The sequence below is a fragment of the Aspergillus multicolor genome (assembly GCF_047715735.1).
Source record: "Aspergillus multicolor strain CBS 133.54 unplaced genomic scaffold BDW74scaffold_5, whole genome shotgun sequence".
Taxonomy (NCBI): domain Eukaryota; kingdom Fungi; phylum Ascomycota; class Eurotiomycetes; order Eurotiales; family Aspergillaceae; genus Aspergillus; species Aspergillus multicolor.
The window spans coordinates 1236796-1253148 of NW_027395956.1; the positions used below are offsets into that span (position 1 = coordinate 1236796).

Sequence of the window (16353 nt, forward strand, 5' to 3'; positions counted from 1 at the left end):
ATGCAATTATTCCAATCCCGACGCCGAGTCCCCTCCACTGCTGCCTCACCTTGGGTCTCACGTTTTATTACAGGGTTTCTGCCATCGACTATCTAGCAACTACTTGTTACATATGAATTCGGACATCATGTTTACGCATTCAACACAGCCTTGGAAGCAAAGGCGCCTGGCAGCATCATAACAAATCGAACACTCGAACGAACAACTACTATACATTACTTTCCCGGACGAAGAACCCCGTCCAGGCGCAAAAAATAAATTCAACCAGGGATATCAATCGCTAAACGCCAAAATATGAGAGAAATGCTGGGGTATTATGCAGGCGGTATATACCATGAACATAGGTGGTAGTATGAGGTCGGTGGGTCCGTTACGTAGGAGGTCGTGTGTTGCATATAGTCGCGTTCACTCTTCAGTCGTTTATACCAATAGCTTGCTGCGAATTTGAATCTCCTCTTCTGATAGAGATGCAATCCAAAGCACACGCTCAACGATACCCGGTACCGGCTCAACGTTGTATTTGGTGCTCGCATCGATCAGTCGGAGGAGGCTCTTAACAATTTTGGCAGTGGTTCGATAGCGTTCAAAGTTGATTAGCGGCTCGCCTTGTCGGGTAGCTGCCACCTGTGCCGGCTTCTGGGCGTTGTACGTGAGGTCATGGATGTAGAGCCCTATTGACTGCAGTTAGCTCATGGTGTTCAAGCAAAAGGACGTCAACAATGCAAACGTACCAACAAATGGAATGCAACCTTCTTGAACGTTCGCCGACTCCATCTCGACACGGAGGTCATGGAAGTTGCGAACGGGCTGGATGAGCATCTCCATGTCTTTCAACATCCGCCTATCCTCAACTGACACCAAGGCCCAGGTGGTTTGGAGTCGGGAGCAGTCGGTTGAGGTAAGTGCAATCGCGATTTGCAGCATGGTGGCGTAGTTGCAAACTCTCCGAGCATGTGCTGCGGTGTGGATGAATTTAGCGATGGTAAGAGCTCGTTCCTGAATATCCAGAGTGAGGACGATCTCTGACAGAACCCATTTCACCATGAGGTTAAACCGCCCTACCACCAGATCAATGCCTCGGCGCTCCTCATCCATAAGGAACTGCACCCAACTGGTGGTGAAAGGCGGGCCGCTATTCCACTTCATGTCAACAAGATCCCTCCAATCCACCTCACCGAGAGCAGCCATCTCAACCAAGGTGAACTGTTCGGCGAGGATATGAGATTCGCATGACAGGACAAAGGGTACATGTTGAGCACCTGGAGCTTTGGCGAGCGCAGGATGTTGGTGATCGGCTTCAGATCGGCAGAGGACATCGCCAGACACCTGTTGCATATCCAAGGACGGGATATTTGCCCGTTTCCCAGCCTTGTGTATTGGGGACGGGTCCGGGGTAAGTGGCTGCACTTTAGCAAGGTCCGGGTTTAAAGGAGCCCGGTATGAATGCAGCGACCGATGATTTTGAATGGTCATGGGGGGAGAAGGTGGGTTCGCAAGAGGATGAGGAGGTATTGTGGCACCCGGTTCGTCGAGACTTCGGGTATCGAACGATAGATGCGCATCCGCGGCTTCCTTGGGGTCAATAACATCGACGGAAAGCTCTGACGACAGGCCGGAGAGACGAGATACCCTAGATTTGTGATGGGGCACAGGTAGAGTCATTCCTCGCGGAATGCGCTTTATGCTTTCCGTCTTCTTGACTACGTCAATGGAAGGATGTGATGATCCAAAATCCGAGTACTCCTCGTTGGATACGATAGTCCGGAGCGCGGCGTGCGGACCGACGTCCATGGGCTTCTTCATGGACTCGTCGCTAAGTCCTCGTTCCAGCAGTGGAATAGAACTGTATGAATCTTCAGAATCCACGACTGATTCAGAGTAGGGCCGAGTGAGAATTCGCGCCTGCACTTCAGAGTATGTCAGACTGTCGCCAAATTTTTGATGATTTCTTGCAGGTGTGCTAGAACGTGGGTAGTAATCGCGCGGTGCCATTCCTTCTCGCGCACGACCTAGATTGTTGACAGGCTCTTGCTGACTTGGACCGGCAGTAGCATTTGCCGAGCCGCCAGATGACCCGCCCGTCCATTTACCTTCAAGTTTCAACAAGGCCGATTCGACTCCCCCGTCATCTTCATCTGGGATCTGGGCGAATCGTGCAATAGCGGACTCGAAAGAGCGTCGAATGAGCTGAGAAGAATGTGTTTTCAGTAGCGAGAATCGGGGCTTTGGGGGAACAAGGCTAGTCTGTGGTCTTGACGCAGATTCCTCCAGCGTGTGAGCTGTACTATCAGCTAAAGAGCTCCGGTAGGTCACATCAGACCACGCTGAGGCTGAATCGCGTAATGATCGAACGTCGGCACCGGTCTGCATCCGGCGCAGATTGCCTCCAGGCCGCCGTCGAAGGGTAGGCCCAGCCGGCTTCTCCGCAAGATCGAGGATGCTTGACCCAGCTGTCGAGTCGGTTTCACTACCGAGAGCAGGGCGGTGCTTTGAGAAACCACTCTGGAATGAGGCATATTTCCGAAGACGCACAGACGGCGACGTTTTCTTCCAGAAAGAAGACCCCCTCTCATTAGAGAAAGACCGCTGTGATGCAGGACCCCTAGATTCCCCGTGGAGCACGAAAGTTCTCCTTGACTGCCTCAGACTAGTTTCATCATAATAAATCGGCAACGAGTACTCATCGGCTCCGAGAGTCGACGCTCGAGATGACGCAAGGAAGGTATGAGCTTTGGGGGTGGTAGGAGAATTTTCCCCGGTCAGGAACATCGGAGGTTGGTCAAGGCCCAGCGGAACCGTCCCAATACCTCCAGACATGACCGGTGGGCCTGTGTCATCTACAATAACTATGGATTCGCTGCCACCCGTTATTCGACTCTGGGTTCTATGATCAGGGGGGAGAAGAAAAGATCCCGGCTCTTCAACGGCAGTTTGTTCGAAATTGTGCTCTGGCATCTCGTTCACCTCTGATGAATCAACCTTCTCACCGGATGCCTGGCGATACTGCCTCAAAGCTTCGTCGCAAAGGATGTCTATGCGCGTTGGTCTTTTTACCGGAGGAGCAGTCCTTTTCTCGCGATAAGTGTCGGATCCAAATGCAACGTTGGTCGGGAGCGCCGACGTCTTTCCTCTAAGGGATAATCCGGTGACTGGGCGCGGTGACACACCGGGTACGGGGGTCTTGCCGTTTAGAGCTCGACGGATAGACCCGATGATTGTCTTGACACCAGAGCTGGAAGTGACAGGTTTTGAGGAGCCATCCGTACTGCGCCGGTCAAGGCGCATACCGGGTGCCAGCGATGGAAGAGGTGGAGAGGGAGGAGCCGGCATAGTCATGTACGACTCAACAGGAGGGTATAGCTCTCCGCGAATCAGATTCCCAAGGTAAAAGGGTTCCTGTGTGGAAAAGAAGCCCCTGTTATCCAGACGTTGTAGTGAGATGGGGGCTCTATCGTCCCGAAAGGAGTCGGAGAAACTACCACTGCGCTTGTGCGTATGCCCGTAACACGGGACACGTCTTGCGCTAACCGGCGACATAGGAGACGCAGGAGCCTGGGAGAAGACTGCCGGCTTCGGTATTACAGGTACTGGATGCGGGGCGTTAGTCGAGAAGGGCATTGAATGCCGTTTGGGGGATTTCGGCGGCAGAGAGCAAGACATTGCAGGGGCGCTCCAATCACTGCCGGCTGAAGTAGGCATACTTTTCGCCGTGACAGTTGAGTCATTTCGGTCATGATACACCAATAACGGTGGGTTTCTGGCCGTTTCGGCCAGGCCAGGCATTTGAGTGCTGTGCGTAGGTGCGATGTTTTGAAGGTCGCCCGCTGCTGGCTCATCGCCGCCGGGATCAATCGGGCGGTCCGGGCTGTTATACGGGAGCTGGTGGTCTGGAATATCCCAGTAGGCTGAGCACTTGCCATGCCAACATCGTTTGAGATCAATGAGGATTTTCAAGTCACTCATACCCCCGCCCTGGCGAGCCTTTACGCTATCGTATAAGCGGTTGACAGTCTCGCAGAAATGAGCTCGCAATCTGAAGTCAGGAACGAAGTCGTCCACAAAATAATTCAAAATCCAATGGCGCAGGGCCGCGAATGTGCGAATTCTAATAATTCTTCCATCTTCCTCCAGTCGGTTTATCGCCCATTGCAGGCGCGCAAGGAGAAGGGAGAGTAGGGATCCGGCAGAGAGGTAAGATCGAAATGTGAGGAAGAAGTCCGACACGAGCTCATAGTCCATGAAGGACTCGGAGGATATTTGGGCGACAATGCGCGCAGGGGTGGCAGCACTAATATTTCTGGTGCCAGGGACGTAACGAACAACAGACTCATCATCCATTACCATGACCAACGTCTCGAAGATTGAGGGTTTAATGGACTCGCCGGGATCGTACACAATTGGGTCGGGACTGACGGCAGCACTTCGGCTTAAATCCATGGCAGACACTCCGGAAAATATAGAGGGCGCGAACGAATGATGGACTCGGTCATGTAGGTAGGTGTTGCGAGCAGTGCTGGAGTTCCATGCTTCAACTGAATGCGTCGAGCTATGTAAAACGTTGCTTGTTGGTGTCAACCGTGTCATACCCAGGTGATAGTCCGCGATTGGAACCTCTAAGTGCTTATGGATAGGTCCATCCGCTGAGTAGGGTCTATCATCTGGCCGATCTATAGTGACCCGAAACTCGGTATTGCTTCCGGCTTGCGACACCGACCGCTGTTCCGAAATTGTAGAGAAGGAATACGATCGTTGGAGAGGGCGCTGTCGTGCTTGCCGGTGCGAATTGGACAGCGGGAGACCCGAGTCTATCGAGGAAGCGCCGTCTTCATTTCCCTCGCCTACAAAACGTAGCTCGGACAATTGCGAATTGGACCATCGCGAGGGTTCGTTCTTGGTATTATCATCTTGTCCTTGTGGCTGAGGAAGTTCCGGCTTCGATTGGTTACCTGGGGGGACCGCTGGTGTACGACGAGAGTCCTTGCGAGACAGATTTTGAACGGGCCTAGAGAACGAGAGAAGTTTAGCGATTTCTCAATGCCTGTGTGGTACCAAGACATGCACACGGAGAACCCGAACTTACCTAAGGAATATTTTACCGTTCTGGCCTACATTGCCCACAGTGAAGTGACTAGAAGCCCTTGGCCCGACAAAAGCCTCACGCGCCACATTTGTTTCGGGATCAAGTTGTTTGAAGGATCGCGCTCGCAGCACCTCGTGGCTGTCTTTGGCGTTGATCAAAGGTAGAGCCGCCTTCTCCCCTGCCGCTCCCAAGCCAATGTTTGTTCTATTCGCAATGTGCTTTCCTTGTGCAACGGTATGGGCGCGTCGTAGAGCAGAGGTGACGTATGGGACCTTGGTAGGCGCATTGAGGTTGCTGTTCTTATCTGCTGAGACCGGGAATACGCTCGTATGCACCTCTTCCGACTTCCTCGGGCTGTCGTCTAAGCTAGCCACACTGGGTCCCATTGTGCAGCAGCAGGATGTAGCGCACAGAGACCGCAGGTCGGTGGTCCCAAAGCAGGGACCTTCGTCCCCCTTGTAAGCAGGCTATTCCTTTCTCTCAGCAGAAACGCTCAACGCTGATAGGATACGGAAGCAGCCCGAATTGGGAAGAGAGTGCGTGCCTGTGCAACAACATGACCAGGTTGGCGAATGGCTTTTATACGCAGCGAATCCCAGGCATGGGCGCGGTTTTGCTCAACACTGACGAAGTTCTCCGTGGGAAGCTCGGACCGACAAGACGCAAGGTAAATACCGGTCGCGGCGAAACAGAAGTCGAGGACGGAAGTTCACGAGCGACACGGATGGCTGGGAGGACGGCAGGAATGGTGAAGACGTAAAGGACGCGAGAAACTGGGCAGGAAGCGAGAGAGCAGTGGAGGCCAAGCTGCCGCGTGATGGGAAATCGTGAGGCGACCGCGAGGCCGTTAGACTAGGGTAGGTCGGATTTGTTTTGTTAGCGGGTGGGACAGCGGTTCCAGCAGGGCGGAACCAGCCCACAGCAGGGCGAAGACTCTGTAGATATATCTATGCTCCAGGAATGCCATTCACGGCACCAGCCCGCGGGAGATGCAGAAGCCAAATCGCTAGAGCGAGGGATTGGACCGTGGTTCGTCGGCCTCACTTAACTTTTCGGCTTATTTTCGCTGCACAAAGAGCACTGCCAGGGTCTCCCGGGCATCATATTTCCTGCCATCCATCACATCGCATCGGTGGCCGCTGGAGTCATCTGATCGAGGCTCCACCGAGTCAGATCCATCAAGGCCAGGACAAAAGTCGTACAGAGGCAGATGCATCCAATGCCCATCGGAATGTGAATCGTCATCGCAACTGAACCAGGCGACGACCGTTAGCTGCCATCGACCAATGCGGTAAAGACAGCCTCGACAAAGTTTCGCTATCGATTTCTTTCTTTGGCTCTCCGTCTTCAGTCTTCATAGTTCCTCTCAGAGAGGTCGCGTTACGTCCTCCGAATTTCGCTCACTGGTGGATCATCCCACAGGGAGGAGATAGATCATATCTCATTGTCGCTTCCTGTAGGCTGTTGGAGCTGACCGTGAACCAGTGCCTCGGCTCCTCTATCTACTGGAGAGTTTCCCTTGTGTTTGCTTTTTCTGACCCGGAGACCCGGAGAACCAAACACCGGCCATCATCTACGGAGTCCTTTGCCTACTACTATACCAAGGGTATGCTTAGTATCTATTCGATGACGCTTCCCGGTCCAAACCGCAGTTCGCCCGCTTTGTTCAAGATGCTTATCGGTCAAGGCCTACAAGATAATAGAGGAGTATAATCACGGAGTAGATTCCAAATGTCAGCCGCTGAGCCGCATAAGGTTTCCTCCAATCGTAGCAATTAATAACCAGTCTGTCCGACACTATGACATGCGAATGAAAGAACTAAGCGATTAGTCGGTGAACAACGTGAATGAACTGCATAATTTGAGGGCATGGCTCAGGGCCAAGGCCTATCGGACAGGCCAGTACTGGATTGATTCAATCGAGTGCTACCATGCGAATACTTCCAAATAACATCCCTGTAAAGGCACTGAAGACTAGCACAGAAGCAGGTACCCTGTCCTGGTCGCAGCTACCAGAGCTTACATTCAGGCTGCTTGTTGGGACACTTGAACGCCTCCTTGAACTCGAGGGAGTTGGCCATAGTGCCCTGGTTTCGAGTCAGTTCATTCTCAAATGGAGTGCTGAATACACGGAATAGGAGACTCACGATGATTCTCGCGGGCTTGGGTGCATGTGGATCGTTATAGATAGCCTCTTGTGCCTTCTCCGGGGTTGTCTTGCTGCACCACCAGTTCGCATAGGAGATAAAGAAGACCTGATCTTTGCTGAATTCAGAAAGACCAGGTAGGACAGGGTCGGAGTGGGCTTCGTCGCGCTTCTTCCAGGCATGATAGGCTGCAGTCAAGCCGCCTGCATCGGCAATATTCTCACCAAGCGTTAAGCGACCATTGACGTGAAGTTCCGAGTCCTTGCCATGGACGGTGAACTTGGAGTACTGATCAATAAAGCATTGCGCTCGGTCCTCGAAGTCTTTAACAGTCTTGTCATCCCACCAATCTGTGTAGTTCCCTGTCTCATCGTAATGTCGTCCGGTGGAATCGAAGGCTATATTAAAGGCATCGCTATTAGTCCAGTCCATGAAGGGTGATTGGCTGAAGGTCCAGTACTTGCCATGAGAGAGTTCGTGCCCGCTCACTGCCCCAAATGCTCCGTAGGCCAAGTATAACGGAGCGTCGTTTCCGTAAAAGACCGGTGGCTGCATGATCCCGGCTGGGAAAACGATCTCATTGCCAGGAGGATTGTAGTATGCATTGACAGTGGAAGCAGTCATACCCCACTCGTCTCTATTAGTTGGCTTACCCAGTTTGGACCATTCGTCCTCAACCACGAACTTCGCAACGGCAATTCCATTCTCGAAGAAGGTTTCGTTCGAGATTGGCAGGCTGTGGTAATAATTTTCCACATCCCCGGGGTCCATCACATTGGGGCTTTTGGTCGGATATCCAATCTTCTGAACAATGTTGCCAACCTTCTGAATGCCGAGTTTCCGCACTTCTGGTGACATCCATGGGGTCTGGTCCAATGTAAACACAAAGCGCTCTTTGATATCAGAAACAATTTGGTCCCCAAGCTTTTTCGACTCCTCTGAGAACGCATCCAGAACGTAGAATCGGCTTAGGATCCATCCGAGGTCTTCATCAACGGTGGTGATGCATTTGCGCCATCGGTCCTGCTTGGCCTGCGGGTCTTTCCCGGCAATAGCATTGTTGAACTCACGCAGCGGCTGAATATCAGCGCTTTCAATGTGCTCTGAATACCCTTGAATGATCTTCCACTTGAAGAAGAGTTGGACGGTTTCTCTCGGAGTATCATTCAATAGCTTAGAGAGTGCTTTCATATACGAAGGAGATCCGACAATCAGGCGATCGGTCTTGTAATCAGAAGGGGCAAGGGCTGAAATAAGATCAGCTAATAGAATCTGCGGCAGAAGTGACTTGGTCTCCTCGAGGCTGCGTGGATTGTAGTACTGTGTGACATCCTCTTGCACCTGTGTCGTTGGCGTTGCATCGGCCAAGGCCGACTCAAACGCTACAACATCTTTTGAGACCTGTTCCTTCTTCTTCATGCTCTCAACATATTTTCCAAGGACATTCTCAACAACAGCTGTGTAGTCGCTCACGGTCTGGGTATTATTGTAGTATTCACGTGCAGGGAGACCGATCCACCTCGGCGCTGTAACAAAGATTGTGACGTTATCCGGATTACGGTCGTCAGGCTGTAGCGGAATGTAAGTTCTTTGACACAGTCCGTCCATGACGTACAAGATCACTTACCGAAACAGACGGGAGTACAAGGGCAGGGACTCCTGACTTGTAGAGAAACAGCACAGCATCAGTTAAGCCAGCTTCAGAGCCTTCCGAATTGGAATCAAGGCTGTAAGTCTTCTCAAAACTATCTAGCAACTTGTTCAACGGCTCGTTTCCACGCTTCTTGATTGTGTCTTCATTGAAGCATGCGTTGTATCCAGCTTTCAACTTATCAAAGATCTTGGAATCGGCAGGGTCAGACGGTCCAGAAGACTCAAGTAGGTGGCGGAGGCGCGTCTGAGAGGCCTCCTCCATATAAGTCCCGGCGAATATCGAGCCCTGGTCTGAACGCATGTCATGCTGGTTCCTCCAACCGCCGCAGACGAACTGGTCAAAATCCCTGCAAGGGTCTATGTTAGCATAGTTGGGGTCGAGGTTCCGAAGAATCTCAGAAGCCGCGTTGATGCATTGGGGTGTCTGGCAGATAGTAGGCGCTTCGGTGTGGGGAGCATCATTGTTAGACGGCACTTCTGTGATGAAAAAGGATGCATTAGCAGATCAGGATGTACATCGAGGAATTGGATCAACGTACTCGACGTGGATGATACGAGATATCCGACAGTCATAAGGAGGAAGACGCCCACTGTCGAAAGCATAGCGTAGCCCAGTGTGGAGAGCCATGATCGGCTCGGCCAGCACCGCGATTTTGCGGATCGCTGGTGGAGTATAAGGTTGTCTTCGGATACAGCGAAGGCAGGACGCTTCTCGGGCTGGAGCTCAGAGTAATCGCGTAGGAGAAAGGCGTTCTCTTCGCCATCATCACTGCTAGAGTCAACGATCTGCTCTTGTTCTTGGTCGACTAGCTGTAGCCTAGAACTGACCTCGCAGAAGAATCGGGCAGAGCGATCCTGCCACTCATCTCGTTGATGGGGAGCTCACAAGCTCACTTATCAATCCGTATCAAGCTGTAAGGTGGTAGAGGGTGATCCCGGGCTCAAAGCTCACTGGGGAAGGCTGAGCACCTCAACTCCCCTTTGCTTCACTTCAAGACTCCGAGCTGTGTCACGTACACTGATGATGTAATCACTGATCGGCACCCGGGGTTGCGGGGTTAACGGAATCTGTCAAAGAGCTCCTGTTGCATGGCTGCATTGTTGCGGGATAATACGGAAAGCCCGCATGAACAAAGGTGAATTGCCATTAGGGCTCATTCATGAGGTGACATGCGAAATTTATTGTTAAAGTTATAAGCAATGTCATTGGTCTATCATCTGTATCTCTAGAGTGGGGTGCGGAGATATATTTGATATAACGCTACGCTACGGATGTGGTAGCATCCATCATGTCATAACAATCAATTTACATTTAGACAGGCTGAAAGAGCTTGGAGGGTTCTGACTGGCGAACTTTGTTGGTATATAAGGACAGGCTTAATAGCCAATTGGTTTTTATGGCCCAGCGGTATAATGCGCTGACAAACTTGTAGCTCTTGAAGTAATTGGCATTTTATGGAAAAGGATAGGCTGCCTCATCCGTGACATTTGAAGTGTGTCCCTGCTAGAGTCTGGACCCGACATGAGATGAGATGGAACAAAAAACTGACAGCTTGGCTAGTTCTTTAGTGTTTCAATACGGTCTGACTGGACCTCTTCACCGGCTTTTGCTTGCATGGAATTGCATTAGGAGCGTCTCTGGGCCTGTGTCCGAGACACTGTAGAGTGTACATAGTAGAGTGCTGCGAACTCGGCTTACATCATGCTGCGCTCAGAGCAAGGTTTCTTCTATCCTCCTGTACTTTATGTAGTATGTAAAGTGCTGTAGACCATAGCCCTAGCCGCTGTACAGTGACTACCAAGGGTGGATAATGGATATTTCCGAGGTCATTAGCTGCAGCCTGCAGGCCAGACGGGAGGGTGTACTGATGTACAGACAGAAAGCATGATCGATCGGTCATTTCGATGCATCATCTTCACCGGTAATTCCAGGATTTTAGGATCGCTCAGTCCCTCTGGGGCTTGTCAGGAATGAGTTCATTCGCCCGTGTTGAATTTCTCATAATATTTCCGAGTCTTAAGGCTGAACTGGCGAATGGAGACATCGACTTCAGAGTTGCAAAAGAAACAGCTTCCTTCGATAGAGTTATAAGCTTCGATGAATTGTTTGGTAACTTGGACATCTATGCATCGTTGCCATATCTCAAATTGATAGTAGATTTTCTGAACGTCACCTACCTCGACAGAGCGGCCTCTGGCAGGTTAATATTAACAAAGCATAGATGGGGGAGCAACAACGTTAAATTTTGAGCCGGTATAGCGAGTCCATGACGGACCAGAGTCGCAGTCGCGTATGTTTACGGGGACGAAAAATTGGCTCTGAGATTCTGATGTTTTTCAACATATTGTAAACGTTCCAGATATAAGTATCCGATGACAATAGCAGAGCCAGTTGCTGATGAAGTCCACTCCAATAAAATCAAAGACAAGGGGATCTTTCAAAACGATTGCGAGCGATGGTCGGTTAGTCTGTAAGCAGTAAGTAATCTAGGGCGAGCAATGGACCATACACTACTCTGTAGATGAATGCCCTCATCATTCCTGCATCGCAATCTTCGTGTATGTGGATTGATATAATCTCCACTCGACTCGACTGTCGCGATTCGCGTGAAGGAGAAAGGTCACGGACACTCAGGAGTCAGGGCCGTGCTGCTGCATCCTACAACTGCTGCATGCCACATGGTGTTGTGAAGTCTTCAAGTTCCCCGGGCTAGTGGCCACAGAACACCCTGCCGGAGTGTGGAACCACTGGACAGACCGCGTCTTGTCCGTTAAAAGATGAAACCGGCTGGTCGGAATCGCGAAGATCCACCTCGTTTCAGGAGGAGCTCATCACCATCCTTGTCTTCAGCAATATTCCCAGTAGATAGCGGCTGGCCTTTGGCCAATCTGCGAGTTTAACCGCCGAGTGCCGAGTCAATATCCTTGGTTGATATAGTCGTTATTATTGTTCTGTTTTTAGTTGGCGGAAGGATGCCACGGACCTATCGCTCGAAAGCGGTACTTTCGGCTGGGCAGCACTTTGACTCCGACACATCAGAGCGGCTGCCGGGTGCAGAGCTGGTAACCGTTGATTAGGGAGGCAAGAGATAATTCGCCCCACCCTGAACACTGTCGGCAACCGGAGAGCGAGCCTCGATATTATTCTCGTATCTTTAAGTTTGCTCAATCTTCATGAGACATTCATGCCTAGGCAAGTAGATCGTAGAAGTTAGACCCTGAAGCGGCAGCGCTGGTTTTGCTTTCGGAGTTCAGATCTTGGGATCTAGAGGGAGCCACTTCGATGAGGTCTCCGATTGATATATCCAACGAAACACACTTTGGAACGGTAGACTCTATCCTGACTCGGTGTAGGCAAAAGAACTGTCGATCTGCGTATGCGAGATGCGCCAACGTCAAACCTCGTGGCTTTGCGTTCCTTGGCAAATCCTGCTGCGAGCTCGAGCTAGGCACCATTTGGCATCCGATTCTATGGCACATATCTTCAATCCAAGAGAAGCGTGAAAGTGCTCATATTCAAGGACAAGGGATGACTGTAACTGTGTAACACTGTAACGGTGTTGAATCGTTGGTAACTTATGGTAAGGCCTGGGATAATTTGGGTGGAGAGGCCTAGAGGAGAACCCAACGTTTAGCTGGTAGACTTGGGGAATTTGGGGATCCATATTTACCGTTCGTCCCGCGATGTATGTTCGAGAAGGCGACGCTTGGGTTTCGCGTCTGAGTCGCGGATTGTGTACTATTCTCCCCTCTAGCCCATGTCTAGGTTTATCAGACCTAGGGAGCTGGACCATGTAAAGGACAGCGTGTGCTTCGTACTCCGTATTCTATGTTATCCGCGGCTGTAGATGATGAACGTCAACTCGAAGATGGAATTCGTCAAGGACCCCAGAGTGGATGCAGAAATCAGGAGCCGAACCATGCATGGGGGCAGTGTTCTAACACCAAAGCGGCAGGCAAGCTGCTTGTTGGTCTGTTTACCTGTCAGGCTAGCTGAGTAGCACGCACGGACTAATGGAGCTAGCCTGGCAGGCTATCTCCTTCATCGGCTGCTTCCTCGGCCAGCTCGGCCAACCGCACTGGCTGCTCTGGTTCCTGGATGAATCCTTGAATCCTGGTTTATTTTGTTTTATGATTTTTGGCCCTGGCCTTAGAACCGCGGAGAATCCACCGAGGATGGCCACTACTCCCAAAAGCTCCTAGTGTTGCGTTTTGGCGCGCAGGCTTACAGGCTTACCAAGGCGATGAATCCCCTCCTCTGATCGGACGCATCAATACCTATAACTAACGAATTGCGCGACGCTCTCACGAAACCCCATCCTTCAGCTTCCTGCAGCGAATCTTCCACGGTTGATTCTAGAACTGTTTCCCCCTCCGCTCTTTCCTTTCCTCAATCCTCATTCCTCACTTATCCATTCCTTAACGTCTGGTCCCTACAGAGCTACTTCTCTCCACTATACCACTCAGCTCCAATTTCCCCTTTCTTCCCCTCAGCGCTCGCTTTGCTACCAAGGCGCCGCCAGGCCAGCGGTCAGCAGCCCATCGCTTGAAGAAGTTCGAAATACGGCGTCGAATTCGGTCATTGCCGGCAACCCCCTTGATTCTTGCTCCAACCTCCTCGATTGCCGCGTTTGTTTTATCTGAGGATCTGCGAACACTCCTCCCACCCTCGAACGTGGTCGATCGCTCTCGACGACTGACTCGCAACTGCTACCACCGCCCGTCGACTTAATACCGCCGACCTTTGCCCCCCCTAGCAGTCGCAGCTGCTCTAAGATTGTTTCCGTATCCCATCCCGAACTGAAAACCGCAGCGCGGCGCCTCGAAGCCCCGGTTTATATTTTGCGCCTCAACTACGAGCTATCATCAGACGCCGGAGGTCATTGATATTTGCGCGCGGGCAGACAAAACGCTTGCCCAAATCACCGATTTCCAGGGTTTCATTGGGTGACGTTTACTCGCAAGCCTCAGGTTAGCGCTTGGAGTCGAACCGGATCGATTCCTATTGGTTTCTATCACCCTGTGATCTAGTTGGTAGGTGTGCTTGCTTTTTCTTCGAGGACTTTCGCCTTTCTTAGCTTGACCAAAAGTGTAAGAAGAAGAAAAAGCCGAACGCTGAAGCTTGGATCTCAGACAAGTCATGATGCATATCTCAATCAATCTTCTTTGTTTGGCTGTTTCGCGGCAGTCCGAGGGGTCACTGATTCACCTCGGCAATTGTCAGCATTGCTGCTCAAGTTCTAAATTTCGCACTAACTCAGGGGATCTTAACTGACGATGTTAACACTTTGAATAGTAGATAATATTACAATTTGCGATACTGTTCCCACGCTTGTTCAACATGGGTTGTATGAGTTCAAAGCAGGTCGAGGCGGGAGAGGACAAAGAAGCCGTCCAGCGCAATGCGAGAATAGAGAAGGGCCTAAAGAATGATAAGAAAGTGATGGACAGGACGATCAAGATCCTGCTTCTTGGTGTGTATCAAGCCGAGTAATCGCTACAAGCATACTTACTGAATTATTCCAGGTGCTGGTGAATCAGGAAAATCGACCATTATAAAGCAGATGCGCATTATCCACTCCGGAGGGTTTCCCGAGGATGAACGCCGCCAGACACGGGCGGTAATCTACTCAAATGTCGTGGTTGCTTACAAAGTGCTTCTGGAAATTATGCGGACCGAGAATATTGACTTCGAACATGAAGCTACAAGAGTTAGTCCCGCTTGTTTTGCCTTGTGTGATCGTACGGGCCTGCTAACATATCCTGCGCAACCAGCCGTTAGCAGAGTTCGTAGACAATCTGGAGCCCGACGTGGGTGTTGAGGAGGCCTTTTCCGACCTCAAAGTTCGTGATGCTATGAACGAAATGTGGAACGATGGCGGCGTGCAAAAGGCTGTCGCAAAGGGACATGAGTTTGCTCTCCATGACAACCTGAACTAGTGAGATCCTTGACGAACCAATGCTTCTTTGCAACTCTTGCTGACGACCGTACAGTTTCTTTCATTCACTCGACCGAATATTCGAGTCTGGGTGGCTTCCAGACAATCAGGACATGTTACAGGCACGCTTGCGAACAACCGGTATTACAGAAACATTATTTGAGCTGGGCCAGATGAACTTCCGGATGATGGACGTCGGTGGTCAGAGATCGGAACGCAAGAAGTGGATTCACTGCTTCGAAGGCGTTCAGTGTCTGCTCTTCATGGTTGCATTGTCTGGGTACGATCAGTGTCTTGTCGAGGACCAGAATGCTGTAAGTGGCTGCTTACTCCCTCCGCATGGACCGCCTCTCTAACCTTTTACCAGAACCAAATGCATGAAGCGATGATGCTTTTCGAGTCACTGGTAAATGGTGAATGGTTCAAACGAAAGCCCATTATCCTGTTCCTCAACAAGATCGATCTCTTCAAGGACAAGCTTGCGATTTCGCCGATATCGAAACACTTCCCTGACTATAGCGACTCAAATACCGACTTCGATGCCGCTGCGAAATACTTTGCTGATCGCTTCCGAGGAATCAACCGGATACCTGAACGAGAAATCTATATCCACTACACCAATGCGACTGATACAACTCTACTAAAGGCTACTATGGACTCAGTACAGGATATGATTATCCAGAAAAACCTCCATACCCTCATACTCTGAGCTACCTTCTTCGAACGACTGTTTTTGAATTTGACGAGGTTTTCGGCGGCCACGAGATTCCCCTTGCATTGATATACGATTACGCGTTGCATTCTCTGAGCGTTTGGCCTCCGACTTGCATATTTCTCGGCCTGTTACGCTTACTTATATATGCATTTTCTGCATTTCCGCTTCCAATGGTGGCCTCGCCCAGTCTCTGCGCTATTTGCAACCTGTCCATTCGGCGGTAAAAGACTACCCTGCTCGAGGACCTCGACTCTTTGGTGCAAAGACGAAACTATTCCCTATACAACACTCATTGATACCACTCGTTTTGCTCTCTGCCAGGGCCCCTGGTGCTTACATGGGCGTCCTTTGCCGTTGAATCTTCAATCTCCTTGTTTGAAATATCTCACCTCCTTGCTTCTCCACTTATTCTATCTCATAATTCCTGTCTGGATCCTCAGAAGTCAAATCATCATGGCTTGAGCTATGTTAATTGCTCTATGCAGGTTTTCCGTCACTTTTGTCTACCCCGGGGATGGACTAAGCGTGATGTGTGTTGAAGGCGATGTGAAGGTTTTTAGGGACCCAAGCTGTTTTTGGGCTCAAAGTGATGCGTTGAGATACCACATGGGCGCTTTTATTCTTAGTCTGTAATTTAGTTACAACAATTGGATAACCTTAAAATATTTCTTGAGTATATGCTGCGCTATGAACCACGCTCGGGATGCTTTTCGAAGCGCCTCAGGCAACGAAGCCGGGACTTACCTAATCCGTTCCGTGTGCCGCATGATCGGCTCAACCTGGATTTCGCCTCATGAGTCTCGTCTTTGTCCCGAAGCA

The 16353-nt window shown here is 50.8% G+C and overlaps 3 protein-coding genes across 3 annotated transcripts; 1 reads left to right on the forward strand and 2 right to left on the reverse strand.

Annotated features, from left to right (window-relative positions):
- Positions 1-21: 21 nt before the first annotated feature.
- Positions 22-6097, reverse strand: BDW74DRAFT_148453 (mitotic regulator LTE1). The gene is made up of 3 exons (XM_073723711.1): positions 5081-6097; positions 732-5002; positions 22-671 (listed from the first exon to the last, which is right to left on the reverse strand). Exons 1-3 carry the CDS (start codon positions 5464-5466, stop codon positions 421-423), a joined length of 4908 nt encoding a protein of 1635 aa, XP_073586753.1. The 5' UTR covers positions 5467-6097; the 3' UTR covers positions 22-420.
- Positions 6098-6788: 691 nt separating this feature from the next.
- On the reverse strand, positions 6789-9827 carry BDW74DRAFT_148455 (M13 family metallopeptidase). The gene is made up of 6 exons (XM_073723712.1): positions 9709-9827; positions 9420-9649; positions 8855-9357; positions 7692-8796; positions 7228-7625; positions 6789-7167 (listed from the first exon to the last, which is right to left on the reverse strand). Exons 1-6 carry the CDS (start codon positions 9744-9746, stop codon positions 7090-7092), a joined length of 2352 nt encoding a protein of 783 aa, XP_073586754.1. The 5' UTR covers positions 9747-9827; the 3' UTR covers positions 6789-7089.
- Positions 9828-14122: 4295 nt separating this feature from the next.
- On the forward strand, positions 14123-15764 carry BDW74DRAFT_115009 (guanine nucleotide-binding protein subunit alpha). The gene is made up of 5 exons (XM_073721879.1): positions 14123-14354; positions 14407-14591; positions 14656-14819; positions 14875-15133; positions 15187-15764. Exons 1-5 carry the CDS (start codon positions 14222-14224, stop codon positions 15526-15528), a joined length of 1083 nt encoding a protein of 360 aa, XP_073586755.1. The 5' UTR covers positions 14123-14221; the 3' UTR covers positions 15529-15764.
- Positions 15765-16353: the final 589 nt, after the last annotated feature.

Bases quoted from the DNA above. Each gene is read 5' to 3' on its own strand.
- BDW74DRAFT_148453 (XM_073723711.1), bottom strand. From the start codon at position 5,466: ATGGGACCCAGTGTGGCTAGCTTAGACGACAGCCCGAGGAAGTCGGAA. The intron at 5,003-5,080 runs GTAAGTTCGGGT...CTCGTTCTCTAG, and splicing joins AACGGTAAAATATTCCTTAG to GCCCGTTCAAAATCTGTCTC. The intron at 672-731 runs GTACGTTTGCAT...TGCAGTCAATAG, and splicing joins AGGTTGCATTCCATTTGTTG to GGCTCTACATCCATGACCTC.
- BDW74DRAFT_148455 (XM_073723712.1), bottom strand. From the start codon at position 9,746: ATGAGTGGCAGGATCGCTCTGCCCGATTCTTCTGCGAG. The intron at 9,358-9,419 runs GTACGTTGATCC...TTTTCATCACAG, and splicing joins TCTCGTATCATCCACGTCGA to AAGTGCCGTCTAACAATGAT. The intron at 8,797-8,854 runs GTAAGTGATCTT...ATTCCGCTACAG, and splicing joins TTGTACTCCCGTCTGTTTCG to CCTGACGACCGTAATCCGGA.
- BDW74DRAFT_115009 (XM_073721879.1), top strand. From the start codon at position 14,222: ATGGGTTGTATGAGTTCAAAGCAGGTCGAGGCGGGAGAGGACAAAGAA. The intron at 14,355-14,406 runs GTGTGTATCAAG...GAATTATTCCAG, and splicing joins GATCAAGATCCTGCTTCTTG to GTGCTGGTGAATCAGGAAAA. The intron at 15,134-15,186 runs GTAAGTGGCTGC...ACCTTTTACCAG, and splicing joins TTGTCGAGGACCAGAATGCT to AACCAAATGCATGAAGCGAT.